Raw genomic sequence first — 15,958 nt, 5'->3', positions numbered from 1 at the left:
CGGCACTTGGAGTGTGGTGTGAGCGTGTATGAGCGGGAACACCTAAGGCGAAAGACTGAGCATATAAGCACGGCAGAAGAGGACGGGCGGTGGCAGAGGACTGTGCATCAGAGAGCAGTAGAGACCAGCTAAGAGATCATGAGAGAACGCCAGAGAGCCCAGGAAGAGTAAAGATTCGCCGGGGGCTGGGAGACCTGCTAAGCACCCGGCCCAGCCAGCCCCCATGCCTGCCCTGCACCTGGTTTCCTCATTACAAATGGTGTAGAAAGATCATTAAAACCCTGAAAAAACCACTGAGGGCTCTAGGACTCCTCCTTTACCCGTCTGCCCAGACATAGAAAACCTGCTCTGTGCCTTCCTGGCACTGCAAGCAGCTAACATTTACTGAGCATTTATTACAAGCCAGGTCCTGATCTAAACACACTACATGTGTTAACTCATTTAATCTTCTTATCATCCCTATGAGGCAGGTGCTATCATTGTCTCCATTTTACAGATGAATGTCCCAACGCATATAGAAGTAAATGCAACAGGAATCCAAAGCAAGCAAACATCTTAAAATAAGGCTACATAGGTAAAGATACTGTTTGTATTTTCACTAGGATATGATGGTTTAATGTGGTAACACTCTCATACTGTGGTCTGTTATTTTAATAAATGGGAAAACAAACCAATTATTACTTAAGAAACACAGTTTGAAGAACAACTCTGTAAAAAGTCAAAATTCTTGGGTAGAAAAATAATATGAAATGTTTCGGTACAGAAAAGGTTGGGAAGCAAGACCCAGGCCTGAGAGGCAGCTTCTGAACACTGCAGAGGCCATGTCCAACCAAATACTCTGCACAGCAGGTGGCAGTTTTGGAGCTCATTATCCCTAGAGGTGGCACTGGCTGAAGATATATATAGGCTAAAAAATGGTTTAGACAATTGTATGAATGGAAGATACTTAATGAGTTATTTAAAGAAACGAGGATTACATCTCCAGCTTTTGCTGCTGAATATCACAATAGCCAAGCTTGTAAGAATAAGATATCACTTTCACTAGAAGCCATAGTACTAGGAGGAGAGAAGGGCACAGCATCACATGTGAGGACGATGTTCCTTATATCAGTGCCACCTTCCTAGGTACCCAGGCGGTTTCACACCTAGAATGCATCAGGTCATCATCACAAATCCTCGAGACAGGCACACATACTCCCTTCTCCCCATTTTGAAGTTGTGGCATCTGATCCTCAGCTGTTCCCACAAATACTTCTGTGTACTAAGAGCTGACACTGAGCAGCAGAGCAGAGGTGCAAGTCTGGCCATTTGACTTAGGAGCTCGAATCCCTAATCATCATGCTATACACACTGTTGTAAAAATTATTCATTGGAATTTTCAGAAAAATCCTTCATAAAATGTCATGTTCACATTATGCTGACTTAAAAGGAAGAGAAAAAAAGCCACATGAGAAAAAGGGAAAGAAAGAGAAAAATGTAGGTGGCAAAGATTATCAGAATACAAGAGAAAAAAATAAAGAGGATGAAACACACAGAGGTGGGGAAAGAAAAAAAAAGCCAGCGGGAGCCCAAGGCAGCAAGACTCAGAAGGAGAGGGAAAGCTAGCGCTCAGATGCAGAGGTGAGTATCAGTCATAGAGCACACTCAAGTGCTGTAAGCATGGCTTCAGGGTATTTTAATATATCTCTGTCTTCTGACATTTTAATAGTTCTACAGGTTATCAAATACTCTAGAGCTTACTTTGAAAATTCAACCCCAGAACAATTATCAGAGATGGAAACATTTCTGCTATGACACACCACCAAGAAAATACACTCTCACAGTTGTTGAGGTCAACCAACTACTTCTCCAACCACTGCCACCCACACACCTGAAGTCTGAAGACCAGATACTTCCCACCTATATAAAATGTGGAACAAAACACATAATCTATCCATGTCTAGTAAGAATTATTTTCTTAAGACTTTAAATTTTTGCATATTTATGGAAATATAGATGTAAGTTCCTATTTAAACTATTTTATAATTTCAGTTTCTGACTTAAAAATGTTTTAATTCCATTCCTACCTGTGGAAGAGAATCAGTGCTCTGGCCACGGAGTTTGACAACGGTTTCTGAGGAGCTGGAGGTGGAAGAACCAATTTCTTTTACAATCAACCCTAAAAGTACAACATAGAGGAAAAAGCAATGAAGACTTAGGTATGCATAACCCTTGTTGCATATCTTACATATACCAAGAATAAAATGTCAAATGCTATCCATTACTGAAAATTCTCACTGTGACTTTTTGATGGTAGATAAACTGGATGGAGCACATTAGCTCTTGTCTTACAGTATACTGGGGGAATGAGATAAATGTGGGGTCAGCGTATAGGACAGAGTTTGGAATTTGAATTTGCTTAAACTTCTAATGAAGCCGTTTATGATAAGTTAGTAATGAGAACAAAGACTGTAAATGTAAAGCAGTCTCTTTAGCTCCTAAAGTATTCCCACTTTTCACATAACACTAATTTTGACTGACTAGTGCTGCAGCCTCTAAATTTGCTTCCACTTGATTTGGATGAGCAGTGGATAAGTGTGGGGATTCTGGCCTGTGGGGTCACACAGACCTGGGTTGGAACTGAGCACAGAAAGTAAATAATTAGCTATGTGTCCTGGCAGTAACCTACCCTCTGTATCTTAGTCTCTTCCTCTTATAAAAGGGGCTAATAAGAGCAACTACTCAGTAGTTTTAAGATGATTACAAAGCAACTGCATGCAAAGGGCCAGGTATGGGGCCTGTATGTGGAACACACCAGGTTCACAGGAGCTCTTCTGGGTCAGCAGGGACACTGTGCACTGCTTCCAAATCTCATAGCTAAGAGACTATTTCTGGATCTCTGAGATCAACAGAGTCCCTAATCGTGCTTGGGGGCAACCTGCTAATATTTTCCAAACAGAAATCCAGGGGCCTCCCTGGTGGTGCAAGTGGTTAAGCGCAGCACTGTGAAGCTGTCCGCAGCCTCTGAAGTGCTGGTTCGATCCCCACTGGCCTTGAAGCAACCCACATGGTGAGCAGACCTCTCCTGTCTCGCCAGCTGCTCCCCTCAGCAGTATATTTCGTCAGTCTGCCTGTTCTGTGCCCCACTCTGTCTCTGGTGAATCCTCTCACCCTCCCCAACATCTGGCCTGTACCCCAGCTCTTGTATATAAAAAAAAAAAAAACAAAAACAAAAAATCCCCCAGAAATCCAGGATTGACACTATCTATGTGACCAAGATATTAAGGGAAGAACCAGGAAAAATATTCCAGAAGACAAAAAATTGCCAACAAGAACTGGTAAGTAAGACCACTGACCTTTTTTTTTTTTTTTTTGCAAATATGATAAGTAAGCACGTAATCTGAGTCCCAGTTCTCAGGCAAAATGACTTCTCAGGGAAAGTGCATTTTCTTTCATAGAAAAGAACTTTTTGTAATGAGATTTCTATTTACTCACTGCTAGTTACCTACAGACATGATTTTTTGTCTTCCATCCCTTTACTCTTTAGAAATGTCTCACAATGATTTGGTGTCTGGCATATGTTCTGCATACATTAAATGTTTGATAATTAGTTCAACTGAAACATGAACTAGGAAAACATTCTCAGTTTACATGTAGACAGTTTAAAAACACTTAGATGATATTTATATAACGGGGGTTAGTGCAAACTGCTTTAATGGGAGGTGTTTCTTTAGAAAGATCCTTATCATCCAGAAATTATTAAACTTTTAAACAAATCCTCACAGGAAGATGTGGACCAAGGCACTGGTTAGGACTTGGTATGTTTCCTTTTGGATTTCCTGATAAGTGTGCTCTTGGCTACCATCTCTGAAAATAACCTGCCCACCACCCCCCACGCCCAAACTCAAACTGCCACTATAAAAATCAGCATCAAACCTGATACTTAGAACAGTAAACTAACTCCTCCTACCAAACTTCCACAAGAAGGGAGGATGGAGCTGTAAACTTCATGACTCAATCTTAACTCCATGCTTTAAAAACAATGCTTAACTGCTCAAATTGTAGGGATTTTGGAAAACTAGAACAGAGAAAAGGCTGGTAATATTTTTATGTGTTTTTCATATATATACAATCATTTTTATTTTATAATTTGAGATCATGCTGATTATAGGATTTGTATTGTTTTTCTTACCTACCTTCTTATATTACAAAACATTCTTTGAAAAATCTCTTTTTCTGGCTATATAACATTCCATTGTCTGAATAGAATATACTTATTTATTATGAAACATTTAGGTTCTTTTTCTTTTTGCTATTAGAAATGACATTTCAATAAACACCTTTTGTATGTAAATCTTTTTAAATGGTCATCCTATAAAAATTTTGTTTCTATTTAAATTTACATGCTAATCTTATAAAAATTAAACTCAGAAATATAAAAACAGCAAGTAAAAGTCTGCTTTCCTCATGCACCCCTTTGCCACAGGCAATTTGGCCTACAACATTTCAAACTATTTTCTTTCCACCCACAACATAAGCAAGTGTGTGTTATTCATGCACCTATAATGTGCATATAATGGTAAATTTGTACTTAATGTAGATTGAGATGTATTTGTAAGAAACAAGTGCAATATAGTAAAGTAAATAGTCCAAAAGGGCCATGTTTGGAATAGGAAGGCTAAGCAGGACTAGAGCAATGCGTCTGTTAAGTCTGAGGGACATGCAGACTGATTCTCTGTAGCCATGGGCAGGTCAGCTCCTAGGAGAGGTTCTGCCAGGAGGCCATGGTTTTCTAGGTTAACAAAGTTAACGCTGCAGTAAAGGGGCCTCAAGCTCTCACAGAGTAAGTGCCATCACGGTTGAGACTGTAAGTATGCGCCTTCCTCAGCTCTGATTCCCAGCGCCTGATGCGTGGGAGAGGTTCACTGTTAGACTTGAGGGTCTTGAGAGCAGTGGCAGGTCACTTCACTCATTTCACTGAGCCAGAGCTTGAAGTAGAACAGTAAGCACCTGGGTCATTCTGACATTTGACATTTGAGACATATTTCTCTGAAGAATAGAGACTAATTCATGACACATAACAAATGCAGCTAAAAATGACTAAGGTTTAAAAGCAAAAGCCATACTGCTGCTTTCTGCAAAAAAAGATAACACCTTTCATTTGCTAGAAATATAGATTATATCATATATTATATAACCTTGTAATAAGGTTACAGTGATTGCCTGTTTTCTAGAGGAATGAATCAAATGTGAGATTCAAGAGTATCTCTTTATGTAAACCATGTTTGACACTTTTCCCCCTAGACCAGGTAAAGTTGGGGGGGGAGGGGCGGCACGCAACAAAACAAAATAAGCCTAGAGAACTGACTTCTGCTTCTAGCCAGAGAGCATATTCCCTCTCTACCCAACAGGTTTTCTCATCTGTAAAAAGGAGGCCACCAGTCTAAGTCTCCCAGACCCCTTCCTACTATAAACTCTATCCAGAGCATGGGGGAGAAAACGTTAATTCCCAATCCTGGGTGCTCTTCTCCTTTCCTTTTCCCTTTCCCCTTTCCTTTCCTTTCACGGAACGCCCTGAATTCCGCACTTTATGAAAATGTCTTAGAAAGGCTCTTACTCCAACCCTATCTCTGACCCAAAGTCCCCACTGCGCCCTCCAATTTTCTGAGCCACTAGGTCAGATGACCTTCCTTAAGAGCTCACCTGAGTGTCCATTCAGCTTCCTCGACAGGAGCATGTCCTCCGTGATGTAGATGCACATGTCTGGGCTAACTTCCAGAGACTCTTCATTCATCTGCTCCAGGTCCCTGGGGTCATCAACCAACATTTCTATTTCTGATACAGAAGAAGGAAAAGCCTTTTAGTAAAATGCAGGAAAATGGCTACCATAATTCATAGCCACACTTTTGAAGAAGGCTATGTAATTATCCATATTTAAAAATAAATTTGTTGATGAGACTTTAAAAGCAAAAACCGTAGGGACATTATTAACTAGATGCTACTTGTTCTCTCTCACAGGACTGCTGTGCTCTCTAGCTGTCTTGTAATGCCAGGATTTGTCAATTATTCTTTATTTTTCAAGAAAGAGAAAAGCTGTACCCCCATGCTGAATGACAAAGGACTGACAGAGATGAATAGGCTATTTGCCTAATGCCCTAATGCCCAGACTGCTGACACAGGCTAAAGGAGTAGCTGGAGGCGCTCCCCACTTCCCAGAGCTGCCTATTCTCAGGACATTTAGTGACTCAATCTGAGATCCAGATCCACATGAACTGTATACTAGCTAAACAAATGTTTTTAGTTTTCTTTAATGGAGTATCTTTTTCTTAAACCTTAGTGCTATAGCAGTGATTTGAGACAGAAAATTGTAAAAAAGATGCATATGAACACTAGTAAGTTTGGCTTTACCTAGGCTCGAGGTCTCAACTTACTCCTAGAGTTTTGGTTACATGGAAGGTGTTTAAGAAACAAAAGGCCTTTGCTCATTTTTTTTTTGGCCAAAATTCATCTTTGTCACTATCACTGCCTCCACTCTGTTGTCCTAACACCTATTTAATCTGAGAATCAGAAATGCAGTCACAAGGGCTAAACTTGCAGGACTAACCTTTACTTCATATAAACTGCTAGGACTTGGAATCCACAACCATCTAACCTGTGGCAACAAAGGATCGTGGCGAGAGGGATGCTCTGTTCACAAACACAACAACTCACCCACTCTACTGGGGAGTTGGGAAGTCACCTCTCCTCTCTATTACTACTCCTCAGCAGCTCACCAGACATGAATTCTACACAATCTTTGCTAGGAAAAAGCTAGGAGTGAAAAGAAGAGACGACATGTGAGCCCAGTTAGCACAGATGACTGGCGAGGTTACCATCGTCCTGCGAGTCCTCTTCCAGTCGGTCCTTGCCGCCACTCTCCACCCCCGAGGTGTGAGAGCTGCCGTGGCTGGTCATTGAGCTGCAGGTTTTCAGCTTGCGGTGGATGGCACTGCTGGAGTAGCTGTCCTCCGGCCCAGTGTCGCGGGGCTTGGTATCGGCCTCGATACCCGAGGTGTGAGAACTGCTGTGGCTGGCGGTGGAATGACGAGACAGACGCTTATGCTTCATACTTCCTGCACTGCTCCCACTGGCCCGAGACCGCTTTTCCAGTTGGTCCATGTCGAGGTCCAGGTTGTCGCTGATGTAAGATTCCCGGTACTGCTTCTTCTCTGTTGGTGAGGAACACAGCTTGTTATTATATTCAACCAAGACAGAACAAGTGACTGGTTAGATTGTATGCATCATCAGGCCCAAAACAAGTACAATTTCACAGCCAGAATCTGGTGAGTGGAAGTGGTGATAATTTGGGTAGGACTGCAACTGAAGAAGGCTGAAAAACGAATGAAAACCAGTACAAAATTTGCTGAGTACTGAAGCTACTCAAAGAGTTTTGAACTTCAAATGCTATAAAAGAATGCTACTCAAAGTATAGGCAGCAACCTCTTCAACCTCTTCTTGTCTGCAAAATGTCATTGATCCACACTGAAATAAGTTCAGTAAGTGAGAACAAACATTTAGAAACTTTAAGAGCACTTTGACATTTCATGATAGTCATAGATGTGATTTTGTACTTTCCAAATGTATCAGTCCTCGGTGGATTAGAAATTTATAGAATCTAGTCCTTCTCCATATATAAATTCAGAAGCACTGCTGTAAAAGACTATTTAATAAATATAATTATGCTATTTGCCACTCATTTGTTTATTGTTAGTTTAGTTTTGTTAGAATAAAACAATTTTAAATAAAGCTATTCTGAGAATTTCTTTCAAAGAAGTATAAAATTTAGACATTCAATAATGAAGATTGCTTTTCTCCACTTAGGCTGAACTAGTAAAGCTTTCTTTATCACTATTTAGAAAATAGTTGTATCACTACTAGTTGATGATTTATATACATATGGCCTTTGATTGGTAAAACTTCCTGATTTAACATTTCAGTGCTGTTCTTTAATGCAAAAACATTTTAAGTCTCTATTAATCAAATGTTAAACTACCCATAACATTGAGACACAATGTTACAACTAAACTGCAGTATACATTTGACACAAAACAGTTATTTTTGTATTTCAGATCAGAAGTTTGTAACAAATAGTTTAGTATCCTTGTATTTTTACTGCTGATGAGGGAAAAAAGAGATATCACAACAATGTTAAAAATGGAAAGAGCATTTGGGAAATGTTAGATTATTATTTCAGAAACTGCTAACTAGTAAACTGATTGGGTTCTCAGGGGCCTGTTAATGGACTTAATTGTCTTGTTTCTTAGTTAAGTGAAAATACCTGTGCTACTGATGGCTGAATCTGGTTCAGAAATATAATCACCATCTGCTCCCCAGAGGAAATAAGCAAAGAAAAGAAGATATGCTTTCCAGGATGCAAAATGCAACAAAGTGCTTCAAGAAGGCAACATAACATGGACATTACTGCACTCCAGCCTATCCATGCCTCTCTACCAGAAACCAGGCTGAAAACCAAAGGCAAGTGTGTGCAGCAATAAAGAAAGTGGACTGGACCCAGACATTGGAAGCCCCACCTCTCCACACAAATTGCTGCTATGACGGTGTCCATCCACAGTTATCGTTTAGAGCTAGATGGGGTTCTACTGAGTTCTGTTTTCTGAAGGCAACAGGGAAGAAATAAAGGTAAAGAGCTGAAGGGGTTTGTAAATTCTCATATAATTTGTATTTTTAAAAAAAGATTTATTTATTTATACAAGAACCGGGTACAGGCCAGATGTGTGGGAGGGTGAGAGGATTCACCAGAGACAGAGTGGGGAACAGAACAGGCAGACTGATGAAACACACTGCTGAGGGGAGAGGCGGCAGAGGCAGGAGAGGTCTGCTGCATCATGTGGGTTTCTCCGCGGCTGGCCGGGATCGAACCCTCACTGAAGAGGCTGCAGACAGCTTCACAGTGTGGCGCTCAACTGCTTGCGCCACCAGGGAGGCCCTCATATAATTTGTGTAAGTGTAGTTCAAATTAACACAGTGTGGCCCTTGGAAGGGTAGGCAGTGAGGAGAAAAATTAAAGAAGGTTCTAGAGAGGGTGTTCAAATTCTAAGACAATTGGGAATTATGGATATAGTAATTCAAAGGATTTTCTCTCTCTTTACAATAGCCTTTTACTCCCAATTTCCAGAAGCTTCAGCACCAATTATAGTTACTCTACACTCACTAGTAGGCACTCCAGAAGACAAGTACCTGCCAGGCTGCTTTCTATCCAGTGGAAACGTGTGGAAATCTACATCAACATATCAGAGCAATTCTGGTTTCCATGTGGCTGGTTTCTGTTCCCTTCACAGTGCTGTAGCACAGCTTCACACAATTCAGTTATACACTGAAATTTTAAATAACCCTGCAATTTATTCTGAATGATACAAAATTTTCAACTTCCTAATAATCACTCACATCAACAGTGCAAATTATCAATACATTGATGTCCCTTTTCTTCTATGTTGTAGTAGCTGAGAGATGATAAAGTTTTTCATACATTATCTTGGGATAGAATATAGTTAATGTGACCTCCTGACATTTGACCTAACAAACTCCAGCTATTGAATAAAGTTGGGTTAATTTTTTTAATGATACAAACCACTCCTCTCTCCCTTCTCTTCTAAATCATATGGAAGAATTATTGTGATCATTTTCTGCTCTAAGATGCTAAAATAGTGTTTCAGACAATGTGACTCTAAGTTAAATACAATTAAGGAAAAAAGACTCATTTTGTGCTAGTTGTTTTTTTTTTTTTGCTAAACTAATATTGAGTGAAGGGTTTCCTTATGAAAATGATGGAGCCCTTAACTGGGTGAGGTAACGACGCAAGCTAAGGTTGGCTCAGAAAAACTTAGGGCTCTTCTCAGACTTCGAGGGTTCTCTAAGTAGACGAAATATTATGGAGAAGAAGAAAAAAATTCCCTCTAAATCTATCCATACATATCTTATAAAAGATTCAATTTAGGGCCTCCCTGGTAGCATAGGGATTAAGTCACAGTGCTATCATGCTATCATTGCTGTGGCCTGAGTTCAATCCCTGGCCAGGGAGCTAACCCACATACCCTAGCAGACCTTTCCTGTCTTACCCGCTGCTCCCCTCAGCAGTGTATTTCAATAGATCTGCCTGCTCTGCTCTCCATCTGTCTCTGATGAGTCCTCTCATCCGCCGCCCGCCCCCCCACACTTCTGGCCTACACCCCAGTTCTTCAATGCACAAATAAATCTTTAAAATTTTTTTTTAAAAATTAAAGATTCAATTTACACCTTTATCATTCCTTCCACCCTATTCACTTAAGCCCCCAATGCACTTGGTGCTAAGCTTGATAATGGAGAAAACCCTGCCCTCTTAAGAGCTGAAAATTCTTTGCAATTTTATTTTAGCCTCTCTAGAGGAGGTCCATTAATTCTTTCAGGCTCTAAAGGGCCCCCCTTAAGGTCATCTAGACAAGAGTTTACTAAAAGGCTGTTGGCAAAGAGCTGAGGGAATAAATGAACTTCTCAAGGTGCCAAGCTGGCCATTTTGGAACCAGGCTGACTGGCAAATGGTGGGCTCTGTCCCTAAGTCACCTATTCTCAAGTTTCTTTGTGCTTCTGTCCTGTCTGAATTCCTCTTAAACCTTCACATCAGCATCAAAGAAAGATATCTGTTACCCTGATGAGTCATAGTGGGGAAGAACTGGAAGGCTGGAAACAGAAGAAGGCAGTACACCTGACAGTTGTACCAGTTCTCTCTGAAGACAGATGCAGGTGGTGGGAAATGATTCATCTTCTAATTGCTACTTAAATTACAATGGCATCTCCAAACTGGGTTGCATTGAGACAGACAGCATATGAAAGAAATCAATCAAAACCTCTATAAAGGTTTTTGTTGGTTAAGAAAAGGCAGGTATTTGTCTTGTTTTTGTAGGAAAGGTGCAGTCTGAGAGGTCAAATGTGTTTCAGGTAGGGAAGTGAGATAGGAATCTGTATCCTGCTGTTCACGCAAATACCCAAAGTCTAATCTAATTGAATTACTACATGAATTTAAAAATCAAGATATTAAAAAATAAATGAATAAGGGCCTCCCTGGTGGCACAGCGGTTGAGCGCTGGGTTGTGAAGCTGCCCGCAGCCTCTGCAGTACCAGTTCAATCGCCGGCTGCTCCCAGGCCACCGGAGGAGGGTCCCACATGGCGCGCAAACCTCTCCTGCGCGCTGCTCCCCTCAGCAGTGTGTACTTCGGTCCTTCTGCCTGCTCTGCTCCCCGCTCTGGCTCTGGTGAATTCTCTCACCCTCCCACGCTTCTGACTGTACCCTGTGCTTGTATAAATAAATAAATAAATAAACAAACAAACAAACAAATAAATAAATAAATAAATCTTAAAAAAAAAAAAAAAAAAAGAATAAGCAAAGTTGCTTTCTGGGGGATTAGATGGTAAAAGTGTGTTAAATGGAGTAACCGCAGGGTGCAACAACTAAGATAAAGGACTAACCATTAGGTTAATATTATAAAGTTTATTTAGTTAGAGGCTCTAGCCTTGCCTTCTTCCTTACGTGACTTGTCCTCCTTTTTAGAGCCTGGCATTCTGGGCCCCAAAGAGTCTATTCTGATCTGTCTGCCTTGGCAAAGTCCCACCAAACTGGCTGGCAAAAATCCTTAAATGAAAACTTCCCTGTCCTTTATAATTCTTGCTGAGTCAGCCTTGGGAACCTCCCAACAGTTAATCAAAAAGGCTGGAAACATTTCCATGACCCAGTTTTACTGTTACTTAATCTAAGGCATAATCAGGAATTGCAGATTGCCTATGGATAACAGCACCAAGGTGGATCAGTGTATGTACAGAGCACAGATATGCAGATAAGCCTTGGCCTGAACCTTCACATGGTAGCTTTTGGCAGAGGTTTTCAAACCACGTGTAGGGAACTTTAAAGAGACTATACTGAAACTTTAGCTTCAGGGATAACCTCAGGTAATTGAATAAGCACTATGGCAGGTGGGCCTCAAGCTACCCCTTGCCTTCCAGGATGGTGCTGAGATGTAAATAGTAATGCAGCTTTGAACCTGGAGTCCCCAAAGTCCACTCTCTGGGCCCCAACTTGATGGCAATTGTAGAGTAAGGGATCCCTGGGGACAAAGTCACCATTTGCTTCCCTTCCCCAAATCCTGCAATACCTTCATTTTCTTCCAGCTTCCGGATGTGGCGCAGGACAGGCTGCAGGTTCATGTAGAGGCGGTGGCTGTTGCTCAAGAGTTGCAGGAGGTGTCTGGAGCGCAGGGGGCACCCTGTGTAGTATATGAGCTTCCTAGCTGAGGGCAAACCATCTGGCAAAATCTCAAATTTCTTACCCTATGGAGAGAAAGTATGAATCAGATTCAGGAAAAATAATCTCTGATTTGTCAAGTCCTCTTCATTTTCTATTTAGTAAGAACTACAGTTTCAGAAATAGGTGTGAAGCTCCCTTTTAAAATCCCCACGGCAGGGAGGGGTCCCAGTGGACTATGGTGGAAGACAGCGGTGCCTGGGTGGTGGGTGTGGTAAGGTGGCTTGCATCTAAAGAGGTATGAGCCTGTGCCTCTACATACACTGTTTTAAATCAGTATTACCTCAATAATAGCAAATAAAATATCCCCCCAAGGGGTAAATTATTTTCCCTTTTAACAATATCACAGAAGAGAGGATTATCCAAAAAAATAATGTAAGCATTCATTCAGAGTCTCCAGGGAAACCATGACTGTGTAAAACAGTTGGGAAGCATCTTTGGTTTCTCTGGCTGGTCAGGCTATTTATACAATGGAGGAGAGAAGGCCCCATAATGACTTTCAAATGCAAGTGCCTTCAAATGCAATCCCAACACCCTAACTTGGCAAATGATATGACAAATTCTAGAAGTACACAGCATTCAAATATTTCAAGCCCAACAAGAGGACAACTTCTAGAAGCATAAAGCATTCAAATATTTGTTAAACATTTACTATGTATCCAGAATTGTGCTATGCACTGAGAAAATGACAGTGAATAGGACAGACAAGATCCCTACTCTCAAGGAGATAGATTCTGGGGGGAGACATGGCAAATAAACATAGTTAACAATTATAACATGATAAATTCTGGAAAGGAAATAAATAAGAAGTTATAATAGTGAACAACACAGCATACAAATTTAGGGTTTAGAAAAATGGAAACCTCTATAGCTGGATAAGAGAAGGAGCTTGAAGCTAAAGGGACAGCTGGAAGGATGACAGGAAAGATAAAGGACAGAAGTGGCCTAAATATCCATCAGTAAAGCTATGGGAAGGTCTTTTTTTTTTTTTTTAAGTCTGGGCTCATTAACATAAAGTTGTGAGTTGAGGATGAGTTCATCAAAGTCCCTTAGAGTTATAGAATATTATGAATTCCTATAATGAACAGGACAGCAGAATTTCTAAAAGGAATATTCCAGACGCAATGATGCTCAGATGGAGGGGAGAAGTAAAGAGGGAGGCACATTCTAGTGACACACTTAAAGTCAGTACAATGTAACATGGGTTAGCGTAACAGGGACAGAATTTTTCAACTTCTGATTTTTCATTTTAAAGGCAACAATAGTGGATCCCACGCTAGAATAGTAATAATTGACACATAATGAACACTACACTTGTATTAACTCACTTAATCCTCACAAGTGTATGGAGAAAGGCCTATTATTCCCATTTTGAAGTGAAGAAACCAAAAAAGTTCAAAACAACCTGCCTAAGGTCACATACCCAGGCTAGGGCTGCTCTGGCTATGAGAAGAATCATCCTGGAAAATCTGTCAAAATACATTTCTGGCTTTCATCCCTGACCCACTGAATCAAAACTCACATGGGAGTAGATGAGGCTCAGAAATCTGTTATCTTAAACTCTTCAGGCTCACATACAAGATCAGGAAACCAATGAGTCCAGGAGGCTTAAAACACTCAATTCCATAAATGTATTTTATTACTACTTAATTTGGGACAAAATGGGGGTAATAAACTGTTCATTTTCAACTAGCTCAGATCCTTTCACAAGGAGCTTGAACAAGAGAAAACCAACATAGATGAGGTAGGGCAGGTCCCCCTTCATGTAGGAACAAAGTTAAATGAAATTTTACTGTGTCTGAGTAATTAAAGTAAATCACAAGCAGGTCTTTAGACTCACATTGCACTGGGTGGATCTGTGCCCAGTGCAATTTGGCACTGACTTTATGGGAGAGACCAGCTCATCTTCAAACCCTTATCTTCCTCCTTGGTGTATTTTCTTCTAATAATCTCTGAACAAAGTAAAATTACGGATTTTAATGACCACCAGGTATGTTCATGATTATCTATAATTCTTTGAACCCTACCAAATATAGCTGGCAAATAAAGAAACACCTAGGGAGAATCATGAATTTGCTCTAACAAAAGAAAATGTACCATTCCCAATATTCTAAAAATACAAGTATTTTCAATGCTAAGAATTGCAGATCTTTTTTATAATGTTGAATTTCAAGTGGTCAGATATTAATAGAAACATCTTTTTATATCACTCTTTATTCTTTGCTGGAAAGATGTAACTTCTAAAGGAAATGGATGACCGCCCCCTCCCCCTGCCACACACACAAACACACACACACACAGAATAATTCACCCTGTGATTAAGACTTTCTATTTTCCAATCCCTCTGCTATAGGTTTTTAAAAATACATGTATATTCTGAACTCATCTTATACTTTTCCCACTTCAATTATAATAACTTAGGGAAGTGTGGTAGGAACCACACACACAAATTAAAATTATTAATTTCTCTTGCTGTAAGAGTCTTTGATTTCAGATTCACTATTATGGTCTAAAAGGATTATAGCACATATATAAGAATATAAGAAAGCTAATTATCTTCTCCAAGTTTTAAACAATATCAAATTTTGTGCCTGGGACAATGTTGTTTTAAAAAACAAAATGAAAAAAGCAAACAACTGAAAAAAAATTTTTAGTCACTTATTTTTTATAAACTTACCACAAACACTAGCTTTCCAACATTTGTCCAGGGGAAATCATAGAGTAATTGTTTCTCTTCATCTAAATTCTGTGGGAAGAATTATACGCACATTAAGAGTTATGGAGAAACTGACAGGCACTCTAAAATAGCTTTAACTTCTCTCCCAGAAAACTAAAATACAATAATTAAAATCTGAAGGAAGTCCTTAGCTCTCTTTGGAGATATGTAGACAGTAATTAAAAGATTAGTGATACAATTATGTAGCTTTTGGTCCCTGAGTGACTCCATTAACTGGCCCTTTCAAGGCAGACTTTTCCCCTCCGGTCCATCTCTAAATTGAAACAAAAAAAGTCCAAACGATTCAGGCATTTAGAGATATGACATTCAGACTTTCATAATTGGATATTTTGCCTACATCAAAGATAAGGCAGCATTATAGTCTTCTAGGTCTCAGAGAAAGGGGCAGTCTCTCTCCCCTAATGATGGCTACAGATAACACTATCACATAAGCAAAAGGGTGACAGTTACTACTTATTCAAGGAACAAATTTTATCAGAAAAGCAAAACGGAAATTAAAGTGTCTGGTCAGGCACTGGTATTAAAATGTCATTTTTCTTTCCATGGTCATAAAAATGTGCCAAAGGATAAAGGAGCCTATTTAAAATAAATGACACACAGAGAAAAATGCTTAGATATTAACAATCTGTTAGTGATGAATGAGGGCCAATCTTAGGCTTGCTGCTCTCTTTTTGAGAGGACTTATTACTGCCAAAGATCAAACTGCATCATTTCATCTGCCCCACATCATATGCAGCAGTGCTAGACAAAAAGGAAACGATAGCCCATCAGTGGCTGGAAATGGACCATGAATGTATTGCAGGACCACACAGGTACACTGTCAAGTAAGACAGTGGATACCATTTGAAACTTAGTTCTCATTCCTTTTTTTTCTTTAAAGATTTATTTATTTATTTATTTATTTATTTATTTA

The 15,958-nt window shown here is 39.9% G+C and overlaps 1 protein-coding gene across 10 annotated transcripts in view; it reads right to left on the bottom strand.

The window, feature by feature from the left end:
- Positions 1-15,958, bottom strand: part of FRMD6 (FERM domain containing 6) — a 136,465-nt gene that overhangs the window by 26,949 nt on the left and 93,558 nt on the right. For all 10 annotated transcript variants that reach the window (XR_008549987.1, XR_008549986.1, XM_054690358.1 and 7 more), the window contains 5 exons: positions 14,986-15,054; positions 12,160-12,334; positions 6,852-7,187; positions 5,683-5,814; positions 2,067-2,158 (listed from right to left, as the gene is read on the bottom strand). Coding sequence is in view for 8 of the 10 variants with exons in the window: in XM_054690358.1 (XP_054546333.1) it covers positions 2,067-2,158; positions 5,683-5,814; positions 6,852-7,187; positions 12,160-12,334; positions 14,986-15,054 (804 nt within the window). In the remaining 2 variants the exon portion in view is untranslated. The remainder of the gene's footprint in view (positions 1-2,066; positions 2,159-5,682; positions 5,815-6,851; positions 7,188-12,159; positions 12,335-14,985; positions 15,055-15,958) is intronic.

The sequence above is a fragment of the Talpa occidentalis genome, unplaced genomic scaffold (genome assembly GCF_014898055.3).
Source record: "Talpa occidentalis isolate TD23 unplaced genomic scaffold, MPIMG_talOcc4v2.1 talOcc4.11, whole genome shotgun sequence".
Lineage (NCBI taxonomy): Eukaryota > Metazoa > Chordata > Mammalia > Eulipotyphla > Talpidae > Talpa > Talpa occidentalis.
This window is presented reverse-complemented; position numbering and strand designations above follow the sequence as displayed.